At 41.1% G+C, this 17,590-nt stretch overlaps 4 protein-coding genes and 1 long non-coding RNA gene across 8 annotated transcripts; 1 reads left to right on the plus strand and 4 right to left on the minus strand.

The window, feature by feature from the left end:
* Positions 1–71: 71 nt before the first annotated feature.
* On the plus strand, positions 72–2,741 carry LOC116189174 (probable pectate lyase 5). Of its 2 annotated transcripts, none has more exons than XM_031518721.1 (5): positions 72–340; positions 853–1,142; positions 1,250–1,857; positions 1,951–2,156; positions 2,344–2,741. In XM_031518721.1, the coding sequence occupies exons 1-5, from the start codon at positions 207–209 to the stop codon at positions 2,618–2,620; spliced, it is 1,515 nt and encodes a 504-aa protein (XP_031374581.1). In that variant the 5' UTR covers positions 72–206; the 3' UTR covers positions 2,621–2,741. The 2 variants fall into 2 exon arrangements, with proteins under 2 accessions (XP_031374581.1, XP_031374580.1); XM_031518720.1 differs by having other exon boundaries at positions 75–340; positions 2,341–2,741.
* A 162-nt stretch (positions 2,742–2,903) lies between these two features.
* On the minus strand, positions 2,904–5,779 carry LOC116189175 (18S rRNA (guanine-N(7))-methyltransferase RID2-like). 3 transcript variants are annotated; one of them, XM_031518723.1, is made up of 10 exons: positions 5,586–5,778; positions 5,336–5,447; positions 5,122–5,197; positions 4,928–5,011; positions 4,779–4,834; positions 4,459–4,515; positions 4,136–4,185; positions 3,864–4,016; positions 3,513–3,645; positions 2,904–3,352 (listed from the first exon to the last, which is right to left on the minus strand). In XM_031518723.1, exons 2-10 carry the CDS (start codon positions 5,432–5,434, stop codon positions 3,188–3,190), a joined length of 873 nt encoding a protein of 290 aa, XP_031374583.1. In that variant the 5' UTR covers positions 5,435–5,447; positions 5,586–5,778; the 3' UTR covers positions 2,904–3,187. The 3 variants fall into 3 exon arrangements, with proteins under 3 accessions (XP_031374583.1, XP_031374582.1, XP_031374585.1); XM_031518722.1 differs by having other exon boundaries at positions 4,779–5,011; positions 5,586–5,779; XM_031518725.1 differs by lacking the exon at positions 4,928–5,011.
* A 1,181-nt stretch (positions 5,780–6,960) lies between these two features.
* On the minus strand, positions 6,961–8,098 carry LOC116186978 (60S acidic ribosomal protein P3-like). The gene is made up of 2 exons (XM_031515541.1): positions 7,769–8,098; positions 6,961–7,325 (listed from the first exon to the last, which is right to left on the minus strand). The coding sequence occupies exons 1-2, from the start codon at positions 7,964–7,966 to the stop codon at positions 7,161–7,163; spliced, it is 363 nt and encodes a 120-aa protein (XP_031371401.1). The 5' UTR covers positions 7,967–8,098; the 3' UTR covers positions 6,961–7,160.
* Positions 8,099–8,403: 305 nt separating this feature from the next.
* On the minus strand, positions 8,404–9,845 carry LOC116189438. The gene is made up of 2 exons (XR_004152403.1): positions 9,682–9,845; positions 8,404–8,813 (listed from the first exon to the last, which is right to left on the minus strand). It is a non-coding gene; the product is annotated as an uncharacterized LOC116189438 (long non-coding RNA).
* A 220-nt stretch (positions 9,846–10,065) lies between these two features.
* LOC116189436 (U3 small nucleolar RNA-associated protein 25-like) lies at positions 10,066–16,794 on the minus strand. Its single transcript, XM_031519094.1, is given in 21 exon segments — positions 10,066–10,139; positions 10,379–10,450; positions 10,597–10,656; positions 11,203–11,249; positions 11,386–11,450; positions 11,635–11,723; positions 11,857–11,895; positions 11,984–12,043; positions 12,535–12,607; positions 12,979–13,166; positions 13,275–13,355; positions 13,590–13,721; positions 13,829–13,872; positions 13,875–13,928; positions 14,173–14,296; positions 14,561–14,705; positions 14,803–14,989; positions 15,406–15,506; positions 15,675–15,810; positions 16,050–16,160; positions 16,439–16,794. Coding segments are annotated over 21 exon segments (1,890 nt in total). The 5' UTR covers positions 16,467–16,794; the 3' UTR covers positions 10,066–10,085.
* Positions 16,795–17,590: the final 796 nt, after the last annotated feature.

The raw sequence follows: 17,590 nt of genomic DNA on the forward strand, positions 1-17,590 counted from the left end.
ACTAGATTTAAAGAAAGGAATTGCAATTTTCTTTAATAATATATATATACACGCATATATTGTGTCTATATATATCCATCACGTAAATATAAGTTGCTCTCTTTGGCTCCAATATTTGCAGTCTTGCCTGCCAAATGTGAATTATATAGAAAGAATTCTCTCTTAAAAAAATAAAAAATAAAAAAGACCAAAAAGAAAAAAACAGAATGCGCTCTTCGTGCAAGATTGTTGTTGTGGTGATTGGCCTCTTAGTAAGCTCTCTTCATGTTCTTGTCGAAGCACAACTCACTCTCCCTCACCAGCATCCAAACCCGGAAGCTGTTGTTCAAGAAGTTCGAAGGTAAGTACTAGCTTGAATTCAAACTCATTCTCAGATTGCTATTTTCGCATGTAATTTACGAAAAAAAAAAAAGAATTACCCAGAAAAGAGATATCGAGATATCCAGGCAGAAGCATCCTGTGGTAACATTATGTCGTTGAATAGTCTGTTTTGAATAGAAAAGAGAATGATATAAAATGAAAGAGAGCTAGCATTCACGAAAGAGTAATATGACGTGTACCTCGCGTCGAGTTAATCAAACTGATCGAGTATAAGATAGTAGAATCTTAGATTTCTGGTGATGCTCATTGTGAAATTCTATCTTCGTGCTATTTGATTTGGTTCGATCACCCGACTCGCTTTTACTGAATACGCTGCTTTTGATACTATATATTGGTTCTTTGAAGTTTGAACTTCGAACTGTTTTGGTTCCTAAGGTGTTGTGCTATTTTACGAATACACCGATGCTTGAATAGTCTCAGCATTAAACGCAAAGTTTCTAGCACTTACCTTCAGGAGAATGTTTCATGCAGGAGAGTGAACGAATCGATTAGTAGAAGGCAACTCCTCGGATTGCAAGAAAAGGACCAATGTGGGACCGGTAACCCAATTGACGACTGCTGGCACTGCAACCCGAACTGGAGAAACGATCCCCAGATACTGGCTGATTGTGCAATCGGGTTCGGACACGATGCTTTGGGCGGGAAGGGAGGCAGGATATATTATGTGACCGACCCCTCTGACAACGACCCTGTCAACCCTGCCCCGGGCACTCTCCGCTATGGCGTGATCCAGAGCGAACCCCTCTGGATCCTCTTCTCGGGTATGTGGAATGAGCAGTCATCACAATGCAGAACGCACATTGTTATTCGAACATTGAGTACTTTATGCTGCTTGATGAAAGCGTTATTGTGTTAATATATGCCTTAGGTAACATGGTTATCAATCTTAAGTATGAGCTATTAGTCAGTAGCTTCAAGACCATTGATGGACGGGGACCGAGGGTGGAGATAACAGGCAAAGGTTGCGTGATCCTCGACTCTGTATCAAACGTCATAATCCACAACATCCACATCCATCACTGCAAGCCCTCTGGCAATGCCAAGATACGAACTAGTCCTGTTCAGATATCGGAGAGGGGCCAATCGGACGGCGATGGGATATCTGTCTATGCTTCATCAAAGATCTGGATCGATCACTGCTCCCTGTCCTACTGCACAGATGGCCTGATTGATGTTACCCGGGGGTCCACCGCCGTCACCATATCCAACAGCTTCTTCTCGCACCATGAGAAGGTCATGTTGCTAGGACATAGTGACGATTTCACAGCAGACTCAGGAATGCAGGTCACCGTGGCATTCAACCACTTTGGTGAAGACCTGGTCGAGAGGATGCCGCGTTGTAGGCATGGTTACTTTCATGTTGTGAACAATGACTACACCCAGTGGGGGATGTACGCTGTTGGAGGAAGCGCTGCCCCGATAATAAACAGCCAGGGGAACCGGTACATCGCGCCTCAAAATGGCAACAATAAGGAGGTATCTAATTTTTGACATTGTCGCTGTTTCATCTAGCAATCGAAGTTGCTGTTGGTCTCGACCCTCTGTTACTAATTTTTTGATATATAACAGGTTACCAAGAGGATGGACACGGATGAGAGCGAGTGGAGGAGATGGAACTGGAGATCCGAGGGAGACCTGATGGTGAACGGTGCGTTCTTCGTCCCCTCTGGTGTCGAACTAAGTCCCCAGTTCACGGAGGCCACCAGTATGGCTCCCTTTGCAGCCAATGTCATCGAGCAGCTGACCATGAATGTCGGTGTCACGGGTCTCCCTAGGTACCAACCCCAGTTACATGAGATGCTTCTAATTTTCGAAATTCCTTTTCCCCCCAAAATTTATTATCAGTCAATGACATCGGTCACGGTTGTTCTATCAAATTTTAACTCGAAAAAGTGCTTGCCATCGTTCTCATGTTCCGTACCGGAGAATTCCCTATTATGAGCGACTTCTTTCTTGCAGTAGCAACGTCAATCCTGGGAACGGCATGCCTTCCAACCCCGGAGGAACCAGCCCAGGCGAGACCCCTCCCAGCCCAGGGTTAGTCGTCGGTGGCACGCCTCCCGTCACAGGATACAGTCCTCCCATCATGGGCTACGGTGGGGGTGGGACCTATGGCTATTACCCATGGGGCAACGGCGGCAACTATGGCCCTCGGACGAGCAATGCACCAAAATCAACCTCAATAGTTCTGATCATTCTAGTCGTCTCAACTTTGTACAGTGCATTTATCTTACTTTGATGCCAATAGCTTCAGTTTAGGGTCGTCATAGGCGCATTCTTACATCTCCGTAAGTTTCTACCAAAGCCCCCTAAAGTCGGGAGGGGTTCATTCTATAGTCAAGAGGAGTTCGTTCTATTTAGATGCCTACGAATTTGATTTCGACATCACTACAATACCAGCAGGACATTTGGTACAAGAAACTGGTTCACCTTCCAGGTGTTAATTACGAAGAATGCAAAGAAGTTGGAATTGGAAGTCATGCAGTTACAAGTGCATTCAGGCTTGTGGTAGCGATGAAAAGTCGGGAAACTGTTTTAACAAATGCAAGGATTAGGGTACTTGGCAATGTATCAATAAATATCGTACATCAAACAAAATTTTCCCGGATATAACCCCGTTGCAACATCCTCAATGAAACAATTCTACTTATCTACACAACAGCACGGGAAACTCTAGTATCTAGAAACATATTTCACTAGACCCATTGACAAGTTGCTTAGAAGATATTCAATTACTGTGACCACGGCAATACCTCAACATCGATAGACTATCAAAATCCAGCTTGGGCTGAGACACAATGATGCATCAAAACCGAGCCTTCCTTTTGCGAGCTGTGAATTTTGAGTCGGGAGGCACAACATTCCCTTTTCTTCTCATCTGCTCCTTCTTCTTTAGGACCCACTCTCTTCCTTTGCCCCTTTTATTCAGCTTCTGCTTCTTCCTAGGTCGGTGCCTATCTGAGATACTAACCTGCACAAAGCGCGAAATCCAAAAGGAGAGCATGAATGCATGTTTGAGGAAAAAAATATGAGAATGGTAGAAGCAGAATCCCTATATGATAACTCGTCAAAAAGAATCCCTATTTGACAGGGGAAGAATTCAGCTATTAGGTCTCATGAAATCAACTCACCGTTCGATTCTCATCATCGCCACTACTCTCATCGGATGAACTCTCTCCATCGTCCCCCTTTCCCTTTGGGACGGCTGTGCTTATAGATGGGGGTCCACAAGTGAGCACGAGGTACTCTTTCCGGCTCTTGCTACTGCATTAATCAATAATTTTGAGGTCAGTTCCCCTCATTCATCTGTATATACATACATATAAAATTATGCAATATGTTGTCAGCATCAACACCTAATCCACATGAATCTCAAGATGTTGAGAGATGCGCAAACTTAGTCAATGACTCAAGTTGATCATATTGGACACTCCGGGGACAGCATCGAAACCAGAATATGAAGCAAGAGATTATATTAGCACCTATGTGGGTAGTCAACCACGACACCACCAGCAAACCCAGCACGCATTGCAGAACTGAGAATCAACTCCCGTTGGGCTATACTTTCGGGATAGACTTGGAAAACTGCTCTTGCTCCTCTTGCCAAGCATCGATATAAGGATCCAAAAAAAGCCCTGTTAAGAAGTCAATAGTGACATCAAAGACGCACCATGAGAGGTGTAATTAAGAGCTTGTAATGTGAGAAGGGCAACAAGTAACATGACACAAGTTAGCAAACCCTTATTGCACGTACTTCAATCTTAATCGTGGCTCGTGACTGGACTTATCAGCATTGCATAACCACTGCAATAGTAAATTAAGAAATTCACAGAGTCAATGAGTTGAAAAGGGTAAGCCCACTAATATCTTTCCTCAGTCTGATGCCATACCAACAGTTGAAAACAGAGGGCACAGTTTAACAACGATAGACCTACCAATCATCAGAAACAGAGAACTCATGATAATCCTAATAATGTAGTTCCAGCAATCTCCCAATAATTCACTAAAGTGATATATTCGATAGCTAAGACCAAAGTGCCACAGCAGGAACTTATTACTGCCAGGAAGAAGTTGTACCTGAACAGCAGAGATGCTGATGGCTCCATCTATAACTCCAGGACGTAATCCTAGGCCCTAATTCAAAAATATAAGCATCAAGGAAAGAATAGGCCAAGTTACTGTAGCAATGCCATACAAATAAAGCAAATGTAATCAGAATCTTACAGTCTAAATTAGACAGCTTAGAGTAAGCCACAAGGCAAATACAGGTATAACGAACATTATTTCAAAATTATGGCAAGTAACTGAAGCCAATAAACCCCTCATAAAGGTCGAAAAATGGATCACTTGCAAGAGAAACAAGAATAAGTACCAAAGAGTTAAACTAGGATTGGTACCTGACCCATGTCACCAAGTAAAAGATCACCCTCTGCCTCCCTCTCCAATGCGATGTCTAATATTGGGGGGGAACAATGCAACAGCATATAAAGGCCAGAAAGCAGGAAAACATATACAACCGATATCAGGAAATCGAATATCAACTTACTAAGCATCGACTGAGAAATATCTAAACCGACCCAGACATGACCATTCTCAGAGAGTGTCTCCCCACTCAACCCAGACCCACAACCTATGAAAAACCAAAGTAGCCATTGTTGAAAATAAATTCATCATCATGATTAAATAGGCCAAATTCACAAAACCAAATATTGCAGCTCAGAAAGAAGAAACCGAGGATACCAATATCGAGGAGCAATCTCGGGATTCCATCATCAGGCAAAGCAAGAAGCTCCAGCGCCCTCTCGGAAAGCCTAGCCTGTAGATCCACAAACCACCATAGAAACTCAAACCATAGAAGCACCAAAGTTCACAAAGACCGAATTAATCAAACTCATGGAAAATTCGCAACAAAAGGAAAGGGGGAAAAAAGGGATTTTTGTAACTTCCGGCGAACCTGAATGTCGATGATGCGGGAGGAGGACGTGTACTTGCGGGCCTCGGTATCGTCATAGAATATCTCCGGCGGCGCTTGTAGCTCTGGTCGAGACGCCATAACAGCACACCTCCTGAAGCAGAGCACACGAAATCGATTATCGACGCTAACAAGAGCTCATGATACAAAAACCTCTCATCATTTCACAAGAGAAGAGTGGCAGCAAACAAAAAGAAAGGAATTTCGACGTGCTTGACAAATAGTAGTTAACCTAATGAAGCAAGCAAGACGGAATCGCGGTGGTGGGGAAAGGGGAGCGTGAGAAGCTCGGAGCTGAACTCAGACACGTCTGAGGATAGCGGCGGAGAGAAGCGGCGGCGGAGGGTGGCGGCGGGAAGAGTGACCGGGCAGGGGAGAGACAGAGAAGATTATGGTTCCGTTTTTCCGTTAGTATTGGCGCTAGCTAGCTAGGGCAGAAGATGAAGAAACCTGAACCAGCCGAGCCGAACCGGGAGAACCGAAAACTCGGACCAACATATTACAGACCGAAAACCGAAAAACCGGACTTGGTTCTCGTTTTCGTTGAAAAAAAAGAACAAAATTGAACTTTTATATTCCGTTTAGTTTTACAATTGCGTTTTTAAAATTTTAATTATAACTTTAATTCTATTCACTATATAATAAAATGAATAACATAATTATTACATTTTCATTTTTTTTAATTTTTTAACAATTCAATTCAATTTTTAATATTAAATTCTTTCAACTATTCATTACTTTTTTTACAATTTAACAATACAATCATTACTTTTTTTTCAACTATTTATTACTTTTTCACACTTTTTTCTTATAATTCAACACAATCATTACAACCCAGTTAAAATCAAAATTCAACTCTATTTAACTCTAAAATCAAATACACCATTAAAATTTGATTACAAACCAAAGTGTATAGAATCAAAAACCATATCGAGCAAAATTCTTCGAAGCGGAATAGCGGACACTCCTGGTTACCCCAAGGAAAGCCCGAACAAGTGGGAAGGGGTGCTCCTCTTTTGGTCCGGATACTAGCCTAAACCGAAAATTGGAAGTTTGGTTTGTAGATAATTTTAAACTGAGACCGGCTTCATTGGGAAAACCAGCTCCACAGATTTTCTTTTTTTTTTTTTTCCGGTTTCCTCGGCAATTTTATTGATTATCCAAAAATAATAATCTATTCAATTATCAATAACGATAAGCTTATCAATAAAAAAAAAAGTGAGGAAATTATCGGATATTATGTTAATTGTTTTCCAGTTTTTAGAGGAAAAGATACTACTCTTGTTGAAATAATGTGGTATATTGTTACGAAAATTACATTTTCTTTTAGATTTCGAGAAAAAAAAAAGAAGTAAATATTTGGGTTGTCTAAAACATTTGCATGGCCAATGAATTTTTCAAGTAGGATTTAAAATTGTCTATAACACGGCCGTTGCACTTTCCCGTAGATTGATTAACTGGTAAAAGTAAGAACATTGACGACAACATTCGTTAGAAGCAAAGATCATAATCCTAACGCATTCTTTTACGACTCCGCAGCGCCAATGGAAACATACCCTGTGCTAAGACGAATCCATTCGCCTTAGCACAAAACTCGGACAAGAGAATGGCTCAATATCAGCTATCCCTTTCGCACTTGTTCGACAAAAGAGTACAACTCAAGCACAAAATTATCATCGATATTACACCGAGTTCCCCATAATTCTCCACGACAAACAGATATAGATCCCAAATACAACATGATCCTGTACCAGTTAACCCAAAAAACTTGCAAATGCATTGCGAACAAAGTGAGAATCCAACTGCTCTAATCGAAAAGAGAGAATCCCATGTCGTCGTCGCTCTCTTCCTTCTCTTCCTTCTTCTCCTCTGCAGGAGCAGCTTCGGCTGCCGCCGGGGCGCCGCCACCTGAGGCTGCAGCAGCAGCACCGCCTCCAATGAAGCCGCCGCCACCGCCGCCGCCAATGATCACCTGAAACCCGGAGCAGTCTATTCAGCCACGATAGCACTCGGACAGATCACAAAATCATCGAACCAGCATGACAAAACGCGAGACCAAGAATACACAATCAATAAATTACAACGGCATACTCCCGAGTTAACCGACTTTCGATCCGCCTATAGTCTTTACAGTGCACAATCATATTTGAAGTCTGTGAACATGAATCCCTCGAAGTGACATCAGAGAGCATATCACTGGCTCTACTCTCATCAATTCCAGCATTATCAATTCAAAGGTCAAACAGGGACAGCAAGTTGATCTGGTAATCAATAGCTTGCATAAGGCTAGGTTTAGCGTGATCATCCAACATCCCAACTAGAAGCTACAGGTCATGATGCTACTAATCAAATGCCTGAGAATCGGCACAGATCGGCATAGAAGAACTAAAGATGATGGAAGCCAGGGCTACAGACCTGGAAGACAGCTGAGGAGGGAGTGACCATGGAGAAGGAGGACTGGACGCCGCCGGAGGAGTCAGCGGAGAGAGCAGTCTGGACGAGCTCCCTCTGGAGCTCGAAGGTGGAGGCGGCGCAAGCCTCGAGGTCGCCGTTGACCTGCTTGGCGCTCCACTCGTCGCCGGAGCTCCTGCAAACGAATGTGAAGACTCCCATTCTTCTGTTCTGTCTCAACCCTCGTTCGTCTTCTCTCCGTCGATCTCTCTCCACCGAAAAAGGCCGCGTTTCCAATGCAGAAATGGCGGCTTTATACGAGCAGAGCACAGAACAGCAGAGAGAGTCTCTGCAAACCCTAGCTGTTCCTTTATTTACTTATGCACCCCCGCATAATTAATGTAATTACAATTGTGCCCCTGACGGCCACACGACTGAGATTCACCGCGTTGGCCCATCATTTATTATTTTTATTTTTTTTCTTTTGCTGAATATGGCCCATTAATTATTCATTCATCTATTTATCTATTCGTTCATCTATTACGTTATTTAGTGTGATTAGTGCTTGAACATTATATCATCGACTTATAAAGAGTCTTTTGATTACAACGATCTGCAATCTTACGAACATTGAAAATTACTCTGTTACGGAACCGATGGGGATCGCCAAAAAACGACTTTTAAAAATTCTCATGCAACAATAGTATGCATAACAATCTCATATTCCCGTGAATTACATCGGAACGAGCTCTCCTAGCAAAACTGGAAGGCCGTAAAAGGCCCTAACGCGAAGCCTAACAAAATCAATCCTCCTGCTATCATCTTACAGGCGATGATGTGATACTTGAGGGTGCAACTCTGGGATCTCGATAATTTATGACCAAAAGTTCTTGAGTGTCTTCTTGCCATCTCCATATTAAAATGGTTGGTTTCATCCTGTGTTTCTGCGCCTGAATCTTACCGATGAGGGGGGTTACCGGTTGAGTTCTCTCGTTTAAGAGAAAACAAAACACGCCTTCTCCGATGTCAACATCCTCTTCGAGGCCAAGGAACCAACAATTCTCTCCAGCTGAATGAAATCAACAATGGAAGAGCAATGAAGCCAATATTATGAGAATTTCCAGGAGATGAACCAGGACGCAATAACAAGGAATATAAAAGAAATAAACAAGATTTCTTTAAAATGAGATTCAACTCCAGTATGTCCTTTTGACCCTTAACAGCACTGCGTCGATTCACGGCAACATATCATCCAAATCAGTCCTCAACATGGATCTAGAGATTATTTTGGACAACGTAAAAGGCCCTAACGCGAAGCCTAACAAAATCAATCCTCCTGCTATCATCTTACAGGCGATGTGATACTTGAGGGTGCAACTCTGGGATCTCGATAATTTATGACCAAAAGTTCTTGAGTGTCTTCTTGCCATCTCCATATTAAAATGGTTGGTTTCATCCTGTGTTTCTGCGCGCCTGAATCTTACCGATGAGGGGGGTTACCGGTTGAGTTCTCTCGTTTAAGAGAAAACAAACACGCCCTTCTCCGATGTCACCATCCTCTTCGAGGCCAAGGAACCAACAATCTCTCTCTCCAGCTGAATGAAATCAACAATGGAAGAGCAATGAAGCCAATATTTATGAGAATTTCCAGGAGATGAACCAGGACGCAATAACAAGGAATATAAAAGAAATAAACAAGATTTCTTTAAAATGAGATTCAACTCCAGTATGTCCTTTTGACCTTAAACAGCACTGCGTCGATTCACGGCAACATATCATCCCAAATCAGTCCTCAACATGGATCTAGAGATTATTTTGGACAACCACCACAAGTTTGTTGTCTCTAACACGTTGTTTTAGGACTGACATTTAGTTCGCTGAGATTTGATCTCAGCAGTGGACTGTAGAGGAGAACGACCCAGAGATTAAGGAATTACCCGTAATTGATCGAACTTGGAAAACAGCACAGTGCATGTCATGATATCGGACCCATTAAGCATGTTCACAATCTGCCAAAAATAAAACCATAACGAAGAAATCAACCATAAGATGCAGATAATGAACTCGAAATCCAAACATGCAAATGGTATGAGATATAAGAAGCTAACAGAACAAGCCCCACCTCAGGTAAACTCCTTTCTCTCAGGAAGGGAATAGATGATTAAATTTGTGAATTCCACGGATCTGCAAATGAAAGAGTTTTAAGTTAATATATGATGAGAAGAGCATCAACACTTCCAACTGTTGTGATCTCAAGCAAACAATGCACATCTTCACGAGTAAAACCAAAGATAGAGGTCAAGCACCTTATATCTGTGGTATAACCAGCTCAATTCAAGATTCATTGTCCATATAAAGATATTACCTGTACCGAGTCCTTAATTTTTGGGAACACCTGCATCAAGAAAATATTTGGATATGTCAAATGCAAGAAGATATGGATCGAATATGGAAATACGTGCAGGTGTGAATTGTGAATTCAGATGGCCATTGCATTCCAAAGATTTGTTGGCCAAAGTAAAAGGTACAAGTTTTAGCTAAAAAGAGTCAAGATATTCGCATAGAAACTGCTGCTCTGAAGAAATATAAGCACCCACGACAAAGTGACTAAAAGAGAGATACAATTGGACGTACTTTTTGGGTAAAATATTCAAAGCGAGCATCATTAGCTTCTTCAATCGACTTGGCATCAAACCTCTGGTAAATCTGGCATAAGAACGGAAAAAAAAAATTTGTCACACAAAAAAGCTGTATCTATCCACTACAAGAAAGAGAGATTAATAAAACTAGCAAAAAAATATGAGAAGCTTATGCTCCTTTGAAAAAACAGATGGCAACCATAATGAACATACCTGCTTCACTTGCAGTACAACTTTTGGCAGAACGCCTTTGTAATCACAAACCAGTTTCACCTAAAGATATTAAACTAGCGTGAGTTTGCATCAGATGTGATCTACAATTTTAATCATGTCCTCAAGCTGCAACTTCTTTTACAGTGGGAAAAGAAGATCACAATATATCGAGCTAAAATTATCTGCATAAGCAACTTTTCGGATACATCCAACGCTTGCTCCAGAATAGTAACAACCTTTTTAACCGAACCCCTACGAAAAATGAATACCGGATGGAGAATGTTTCCATTTTCACGCCAGAATTACTGTTTAATAAATGATGGATGACCATGCAAGGAATAAGTATATAATGAAGCAGGAAAACTATGATTATTAAAGCAGAAAGCAACAGTAAATTTTAGGATCACGAAAGGGATAGCTATATAACTCGCAATACACCTCATTGTGTTTGATAGGTACATATTGGATAGGCACTATGCGTTCTAATTTTCATCCCTCCTTAAAAAAGCAGAGCATGAAGAACTTTTAGCTAGAACAGAAACAAAGAGTAGTTGGAACAACAATCACAACTTTTCTCTCACGACCGTGAATAGTTCTGAACCATACCTTTCCTTTGTAGTTGATAAATTGGTGATTGAACAAAGCATTTATATCTGCAAAGGAAAATAGATAGAGAGATTTTAGGTCACCTTCATTATATCAACCTCAGGATGATTACTAAAACAGATAATGCAAAGTAAACATGATCAATAACAATCCATGTCCCAAATTATGAAGATAATGGTCCACCTGGATTTAAATAGTAACCCAAGATTATTGACTGCCGGTAAAAGCGTGCATATTCATCCAAGTACCTAGAAGGAAACAATAATATTCAGTGGATGATGTACACTAAAATGAAACTACATAAGAAATTCCTGGGTCCATAAAAGTGGACAGTTCTCTAGTTTTTCCTTAACTCTCTGCGTTCAAATCCAAATAAGAAAGTATGAAAGAATGAAGATCAATTGATGCAAGCAAATGTCACTGGTAACATACCAATGCCTTATCCGCATAATATCAGTTCCATGCTGCTTTGATGGCAATTGATTCAACCTTTGAACAACTTCATCCACAAGGGACCAATTCTGTACATTGTCAGCAAAAAGCATATTAAAAGGATTCAGGTCAACAGAAATTGGTAAAACAAGATGAAACTCTGTGTGTGTGGGTGAGGGTGAGAGAAAAGAGAGAGAGGGGCAATTAAAGCAGATTTGTCACCTGCATCGCAATGACATCTGCATGATCAACAATTAGAACCTGTACATAGACGAAAATTGTAATCTGCCATTAAGACCATTCATCTAGAACAATTACATAAAAACCAGTAAATGAATAGATGATTAACCTCTATCGAGGACAGGTAGTCCACATCTTTCTCCTTCTCGCTATCAGCCTCCCCAATTTTCTGTTTACAAGAAAGGATTCATTAGCTTAAACGGAAGAGGACTGGGAGCAACTCAATCATACAAAAGTTTCCAGTCAACAATATAAACTTCTAGAGCATCACCATCTCCTCTATGATCCTCACGTGATTACAGAGAGAGGGAAACTGCAGTTATATCACCAAAACTTCCATGAATGGACACTATTACAAAGGGCAATATGGCCTAGGTTTCATAACAAGATAATATCCAGTTCAGGTGTTGGAAACAACAAATACTATTTCTTCAAATAAAGCTATTGAAACTACAGTCCTATAGTAACCAAATCATGAGTCACACAACACCACATCAATTTCGCTACCAGAAACAACTGAAACATTATGCACTCTCTTATAAAAAAATAACATCTTTAAAGTATTTGATTGTAGAGCACCAAATCAGCAAAGCTTTTCCAAAAAAGTCTATATATTAGATATCTTAAATTCCACGAAACACATAAAGCCTTGTTACTCACGGTAGTCAGACCAAGAGGTGAAGCCACAATCATGTCTGATGTGTAGAAATCACTATACAGCCTTATACTCCTCCTACAAGAAATTAAAAAGAAACATTGAGAAGAATGCCATTAATAAGTTCACAATTAGTTGATAGCAGGCACATGATTGCTTGGTTGGCTCTGGACAGTTTATAATATGAGGAAGGGATGATCTATTGTCTTAGGCAGCTTTTGCAGGTGAAAGACTTAACTTTACTCGAGCACTTAAGGATCCAAGCACGTCTTTTTCAATTTCCGAGGCCTCCTCTTTTTCTCTATATACCCTTCTAGACATATTTTAGCATTTATTGAACTCTATGGGCTTCCCAGAATGTTTTGTTAGTCTCTTGAACTTGGTAACAAAGACATAACTATCCATCAATTAATGAGGTCAGTAGTATATATTTAGAAGAAATATATTACCTTGTAAACTTGATGCCAATCATAAAATGATCATCATTATTTCCATCAAAAAGAGCATGGTAGTCGGAAGGCTTTGAAGACTTCTGAGTCAAGGCAGGAACATTTTCTGTCAATGCACCATCATCATTGTCTTCAGCCTCTCCACCACCAAAATCATCAGTGAACCGGTCCATATGCTCCACGTTGACCTGAGAAACCAAAAAGTACTCACAAGATATTAGTAATTTAGTATGATTGGGAAAGGAATGAAAAATAAACGAAAAAGATGGGGGAGAAATAGAGAAGCCGAAAAATACCTTCCGATTAGAGGGTGTCAGTTGTATTAACCTCTTAACAACTCGAAGTGCAATGCTTCGAAGAGGCAATAGGATCAAAACCTGAACAACATATAAATAAGCATAACAAACTGAACTTACAAAACGTGAGAATTATTGGAAAAAAAAAGATAGAAAATGAACTCAAAACAAAAGGATGATCCTAGGCCCAAACAACGTTCTATCCATTAAAGAATCGGAAACTTTGACATATTGACCTAATAAATGCATCTTTGTCCACGAAGTCACAGACAAGGAAGACTGGATATATTGAAGCAAAGTTGGATTTTTATTTACCTTGGGACGCGTGAAGCCATGATCGCGGAAGCAGTCACCAAATAGTAGTTCCTCATTCCCAGCTTCTTCAAGCTTTGCTTTTTTTGCATTGTTTTTTGTCACCAGGTCTCTAGTTCTAAATATGTGATTCAACTGCAAGACATAGTCTCTTCAGACTTAAATTTAACTCAAAGTGAAAGTTCAAACCCTTTGGGACAAGTAAAATCTTTGTTTAAACAAGGAAAAGTAGTAGTACATACTGAATGCATAATGTAAGCGTCCATAATACTTGAGTCTTCTCTGTGCCCTTGTGGTAGAAAGGCTTCTTATTGCAGTGCAATATATCGCGGTAACTCTCGCCTAAATAAAAGGAATTATACAAACAACAGAATAAGTAGACGACCATATTTCTGGAAGCATATCAACTTCTCATTTATCAATTGCTTTGTCGCTTATGATTACATAACGACTTAATCTAAGATTGAGACATGCACACGAAACCCATCATCTCAGCCACATCAGAAATTTAGAATCACTCAGAAATCAAGATAGGCTTTCGATCAGCATATATAATAATAGAAAAACTTTCAATGCGCCTACTTACACAGGGAGAAGAATAACCTTTCCTTGGACATATGAAAATCACTTCCACCAGATGTTTTGTAAATATTTAACCAGTGCTTGTACAAACTTGGCTTCAGACCATATGCAGAACTTGTGCTGTCATCCTGAATATATAGAAGATCGATTGAAGCTTTAGAGGCTCAAAAGATATATGCAGAATAATGATCATGCACTGGTGAAACGAATATAAAATTGTGAGCATGCCAAATAGGATCCAACAACCAAACTTATATAAAAGCATGTCCAAATGCTAAACACAGCAAATAATGAAAAGCAGAGGTAACATCAAGTGCCTGGAAAGTAAAATGCATACAAATCGGATTCATGAAAATAAAGATAAATCAAAAGGAGACCAGATATAAAAGTACCTTCAAAAAACACTCTCCAGTTCCTGTCCACTTGCAGTTTGACATATCAATAGCAGGCATGTCCCATTTATATTTCCATCTCTTCTTTGACAGATCATCAACCTCTTCTTTTGATAAATTATGCCCCAAATGTGCATTCAATGATCTGTGGCCACAAGAGATATCAATACAGACTTTAAGGGCCGAATGAATGATAATGGAAAGAAAACATTAAAACGTGAGAAGCTTTTGGTGCTATGGACCTCATGTAATCTGTTGCTGTAGCATTAGCATCAGAAGGCCCCTCCAATCTGTCCTCTTCATCAGAATCCAATCCCTCGTTATCAGTTCCCGTTTCAGTATCTACATCCTCATCTTCACCACCAAGCACATTAGAGTCTAGCAACTCACTTTCGCTAGCATGCTCTCCCGGAGACTCCTCATCGCTTCCTGTGAAAAGATTATAGAGATGTAATTATGGATAGATATAATCAGCCTAGACCCATACAACTATAACGCATCGCAAAATAAAAATTGATATCAATGAAAAAGATCTTTCACACATATCTGTAGTGTAAGAAAACAAAAGACCTGAACAATTGAACCTCGCAAAAAAAGAAAAAAGAAAAACTAAAGATCCAAGTAAAACCCAAAAAGTGAAAGCGTGCTTGCAATTATTGTTTTAAAGGTCTCCATTGCATAAAAACCAACCAGATTTCATGAAAAAACGATGGCCACTAAGTGTCAGGAACATAACTCCTTGCTCTCTGATGCATCCCACAGTTATACCCTCAATGAGGCGATGTAAATTGCCATACTATGGAAAACATAATCATGGAAATAGAATTACAAGTTGCCAATCCCACCTTCATCGGAGCCGTCCTCCTCAGATTGACTTTCAGCATCAGATTCAAGACCCCCAATATCATCCTCTTCAGAGTCACTTCTACCTTCTTCTTGCCTCTGCCTATCCATGGAAAAGGTCACTGGTTTGAGATTCCATATGTTGTTCAGTACGGCATGAAAATTAAGCTGAAAATTATTTGAAAAGAACAACACAATCACGAGCGGTAATCCTATTGAAGCTAATTAGAGCAAGATATAATTTCACAAGCGTGGCCCTTCCGCAGCATACCTCCTCTCGTGAGCATCGGAAAAGGATTTGTTGCTCGACTTCAGCGACACAAGTAGACTATCATACATAGACGGTTCTTTATAAACTGCCACATCTTCGGAGCTCAAACTTTTCAATCGTTCAGCTGGTGCATGATCTGCTCAGGACCACGACATTCAATATCAAGACACTATATAAAATCAGCCACGAAATAAATTTCCCAGAACTTTCCACCACTAAAACCTCTAGTAAACACCAACAATCCAATGCAAGCTTCATGTCAAACAACACCGACTAAAAAAAAAAAATCAAACTTCTAAACAAGTGATATAAAGTTCTCAAGATGCTTTTCATAATATTGGAATACTTTGAACAAAGGCAGCCAATTCAACATGCCTGCTTCCTGAACATCCGGTGAGCTCCAGGCGACCTCTTCTTCGGCACGATTCTTCTTTCTCCGAGACCCACCACTCCTCTCATTTTCGAATTTCTTCGTTCTCTTTAGCCCTGCATTCAGAGGTGGAAGGTGGGGAAAAGTCATCATTTAAAGGTCCGTTTGTTTCATTATCAAATTCCAGATTCACAAACACGAAAAAATCGAGCTTTGCTTCACAATGCCACGAAATTACTCCCTAACTGGAAATTCCATCGAATCCAAAAATCATATTCCCCCCAAACTAATGAAGGCAAAAAAAAAAAAAATTCTTCATACTCAATATAACAGAGATGTTTCATGGGCTAACACCACTGAAGGAGTGAGGATGGAAGAATGATGGAAAACTCACCGCGTTTGTTTCCAAAACGCTTGGCCATAGAACCCTCAATGATATATGCGGAGATGACAAGCGTCGCTCGGCTTACTAGAGCCGGGGCAGAGCTGTGGAAGACGGAATCGCGCCGGTGGGGAAGGGAAAGCGTGAGAAGCTTGGAGCTGAATTCAGACACGTCCGAGGATGGCGGGGGAGAGAAGCGGCGGCGGAGGGTGGCGGCGGGGCGAGTGACCGGGCAAGGGAGAGACAGAGAAGATCATGGTTCCGTTTTTCCGTTACTATTGGCGGTAGCTAGCTAGGGCAGAAGACGAAGAAACCTGAACCAGCCGAATCAAACCGGCAGAACCGAAAAATAGGACCAATATATTGCAGACCGAAAACCGAAAAATCGGATTTGGGTGGGCCTACCGGCCACCGGGCTGGGCTTGGAACGGCCTGAATTTGGCTTGTGTTCGCGTATTTGGATTTTCGGCCTTCACAGGAGATGCAGACGAGCAACAGAGCAGCCGACAAGACTAAGGGGGGAAGTCTGAATGAAGTAAACGACAACGAAGAAAATATTTTAATTAATTTAAAAAAAAAGAGAAAAAACAAGGGCTGTCCAATGACTCCAATCGGGTCGAACGAAACCCGAGATTTCCAACATTGAAATTAAACGTAAGCTGAACGCTGAAACTGAAAGGACACGAGGCTTTACTATTTACTGAAATGTGCAGGCCGGGGTCTAGGCAGCTCTGCTCAAAGCTCAACTGTCTCGATTAGTAGATTGAGAAGCCTGGAGGCCCGAGAGGAGAGTTTTGTTGTTGGGAGTGTTTGGACCGTGGAGCCCTGGTCCCCGAGCGGCGGTGGGTCGCCCTAGTGGCCCGTTTTGTCTCTGGAACGTGCAGTTATCGGAGTAGCCATGGCCGACTCGCTGTGACTCGCGAGCCTCCGCCCTCTCAGTCTCCCCGCCGCCGCGAGTCTGACTGATGAGCAAGAGAGAGAGGGTGCGGAGAAAGAGTCCGCTTCGTTCGCCCAATGTTCAGGCTTCATACCTGATGTCAATTTCCAGTTTTCAAGGACTTTCGAGTTCGGGTCGGGATCAAAATTTAAGTAATTTGGGTCTCGAACCGAACCGAAAAACCTTATTCACGTTCATTTGTTCATCTTTCATTTAGGCCGGATTTA

Source organism: Punica granatum, chromosome 8 (assembly GCF_007655135.1).
Source record: "Punica granatum isolate Tunisia-2019 chromosome 8, ASM765513v2, whole genome shotgun sequence".
Taxonomy (NCBI): Eukaryota; Viridiplantae; Streptophyta; class Magnoliopsida; order Myrtales; family Lythraceae; genus Punica; species Punica granatum.

Coding starts and splice junctions, on each gene's coding strand:
- LOC116189174 (XM_031518720.1), top strand. CDS start 207: ATGCGCTCTTCGTGCAAGATTGTTGTTGTGGTGATTGGCCTCTTAGTA. Junction 341..852: donor GTTGTTCAAGAAGTTCGAAG/GTAAGTACTAGC, acceptor TGTTTCATGCAG/GAGAGTGAACGAATCGATTA. Junction 2,157..2,340: donor GGTGTCACGGGTCTCCCTAG/GTACCAACCCCA, acceptor TCTTTCTTGCAG/TAGCAACGTCAATCCTGGGA.
- LOC116189175 (XM_031518722.1), bottom strand. CDS start 5,434: ATGGCGTCTCGACCAGAGCTACAAGCGCCGCCGGAGATATTCTATGAC. Junction 5,012..5,121: donor GAGATTGCTCCTCGATATTG/GTATCCTCGGTT, acceptor GGTTTTTCATAG/GTTGTGGGTCTGGGTTGAGT. Junction 3,646..3,863: donor GTGGTTGACTACCCACATAG/GTGCTAATATAA, acceptor TGATTAATGCAG/TAGCAAGAGCCGGAAAGAGT.
- LOC116186978 (XM_031515541.1), bottom strand. CDS start 7,966: ATGGGAGTCTTCACATTCGTTTGCAGGAGCTCCGGCGACGAGTGGAGC. Junction 7,326..7,768: donor CCTCCTCAGCTGTCTTCCAG/GTCTGTAGCCCT, acceptor TCCGGGTTTCAG/GTGATCATTGGCGGCGGCGG.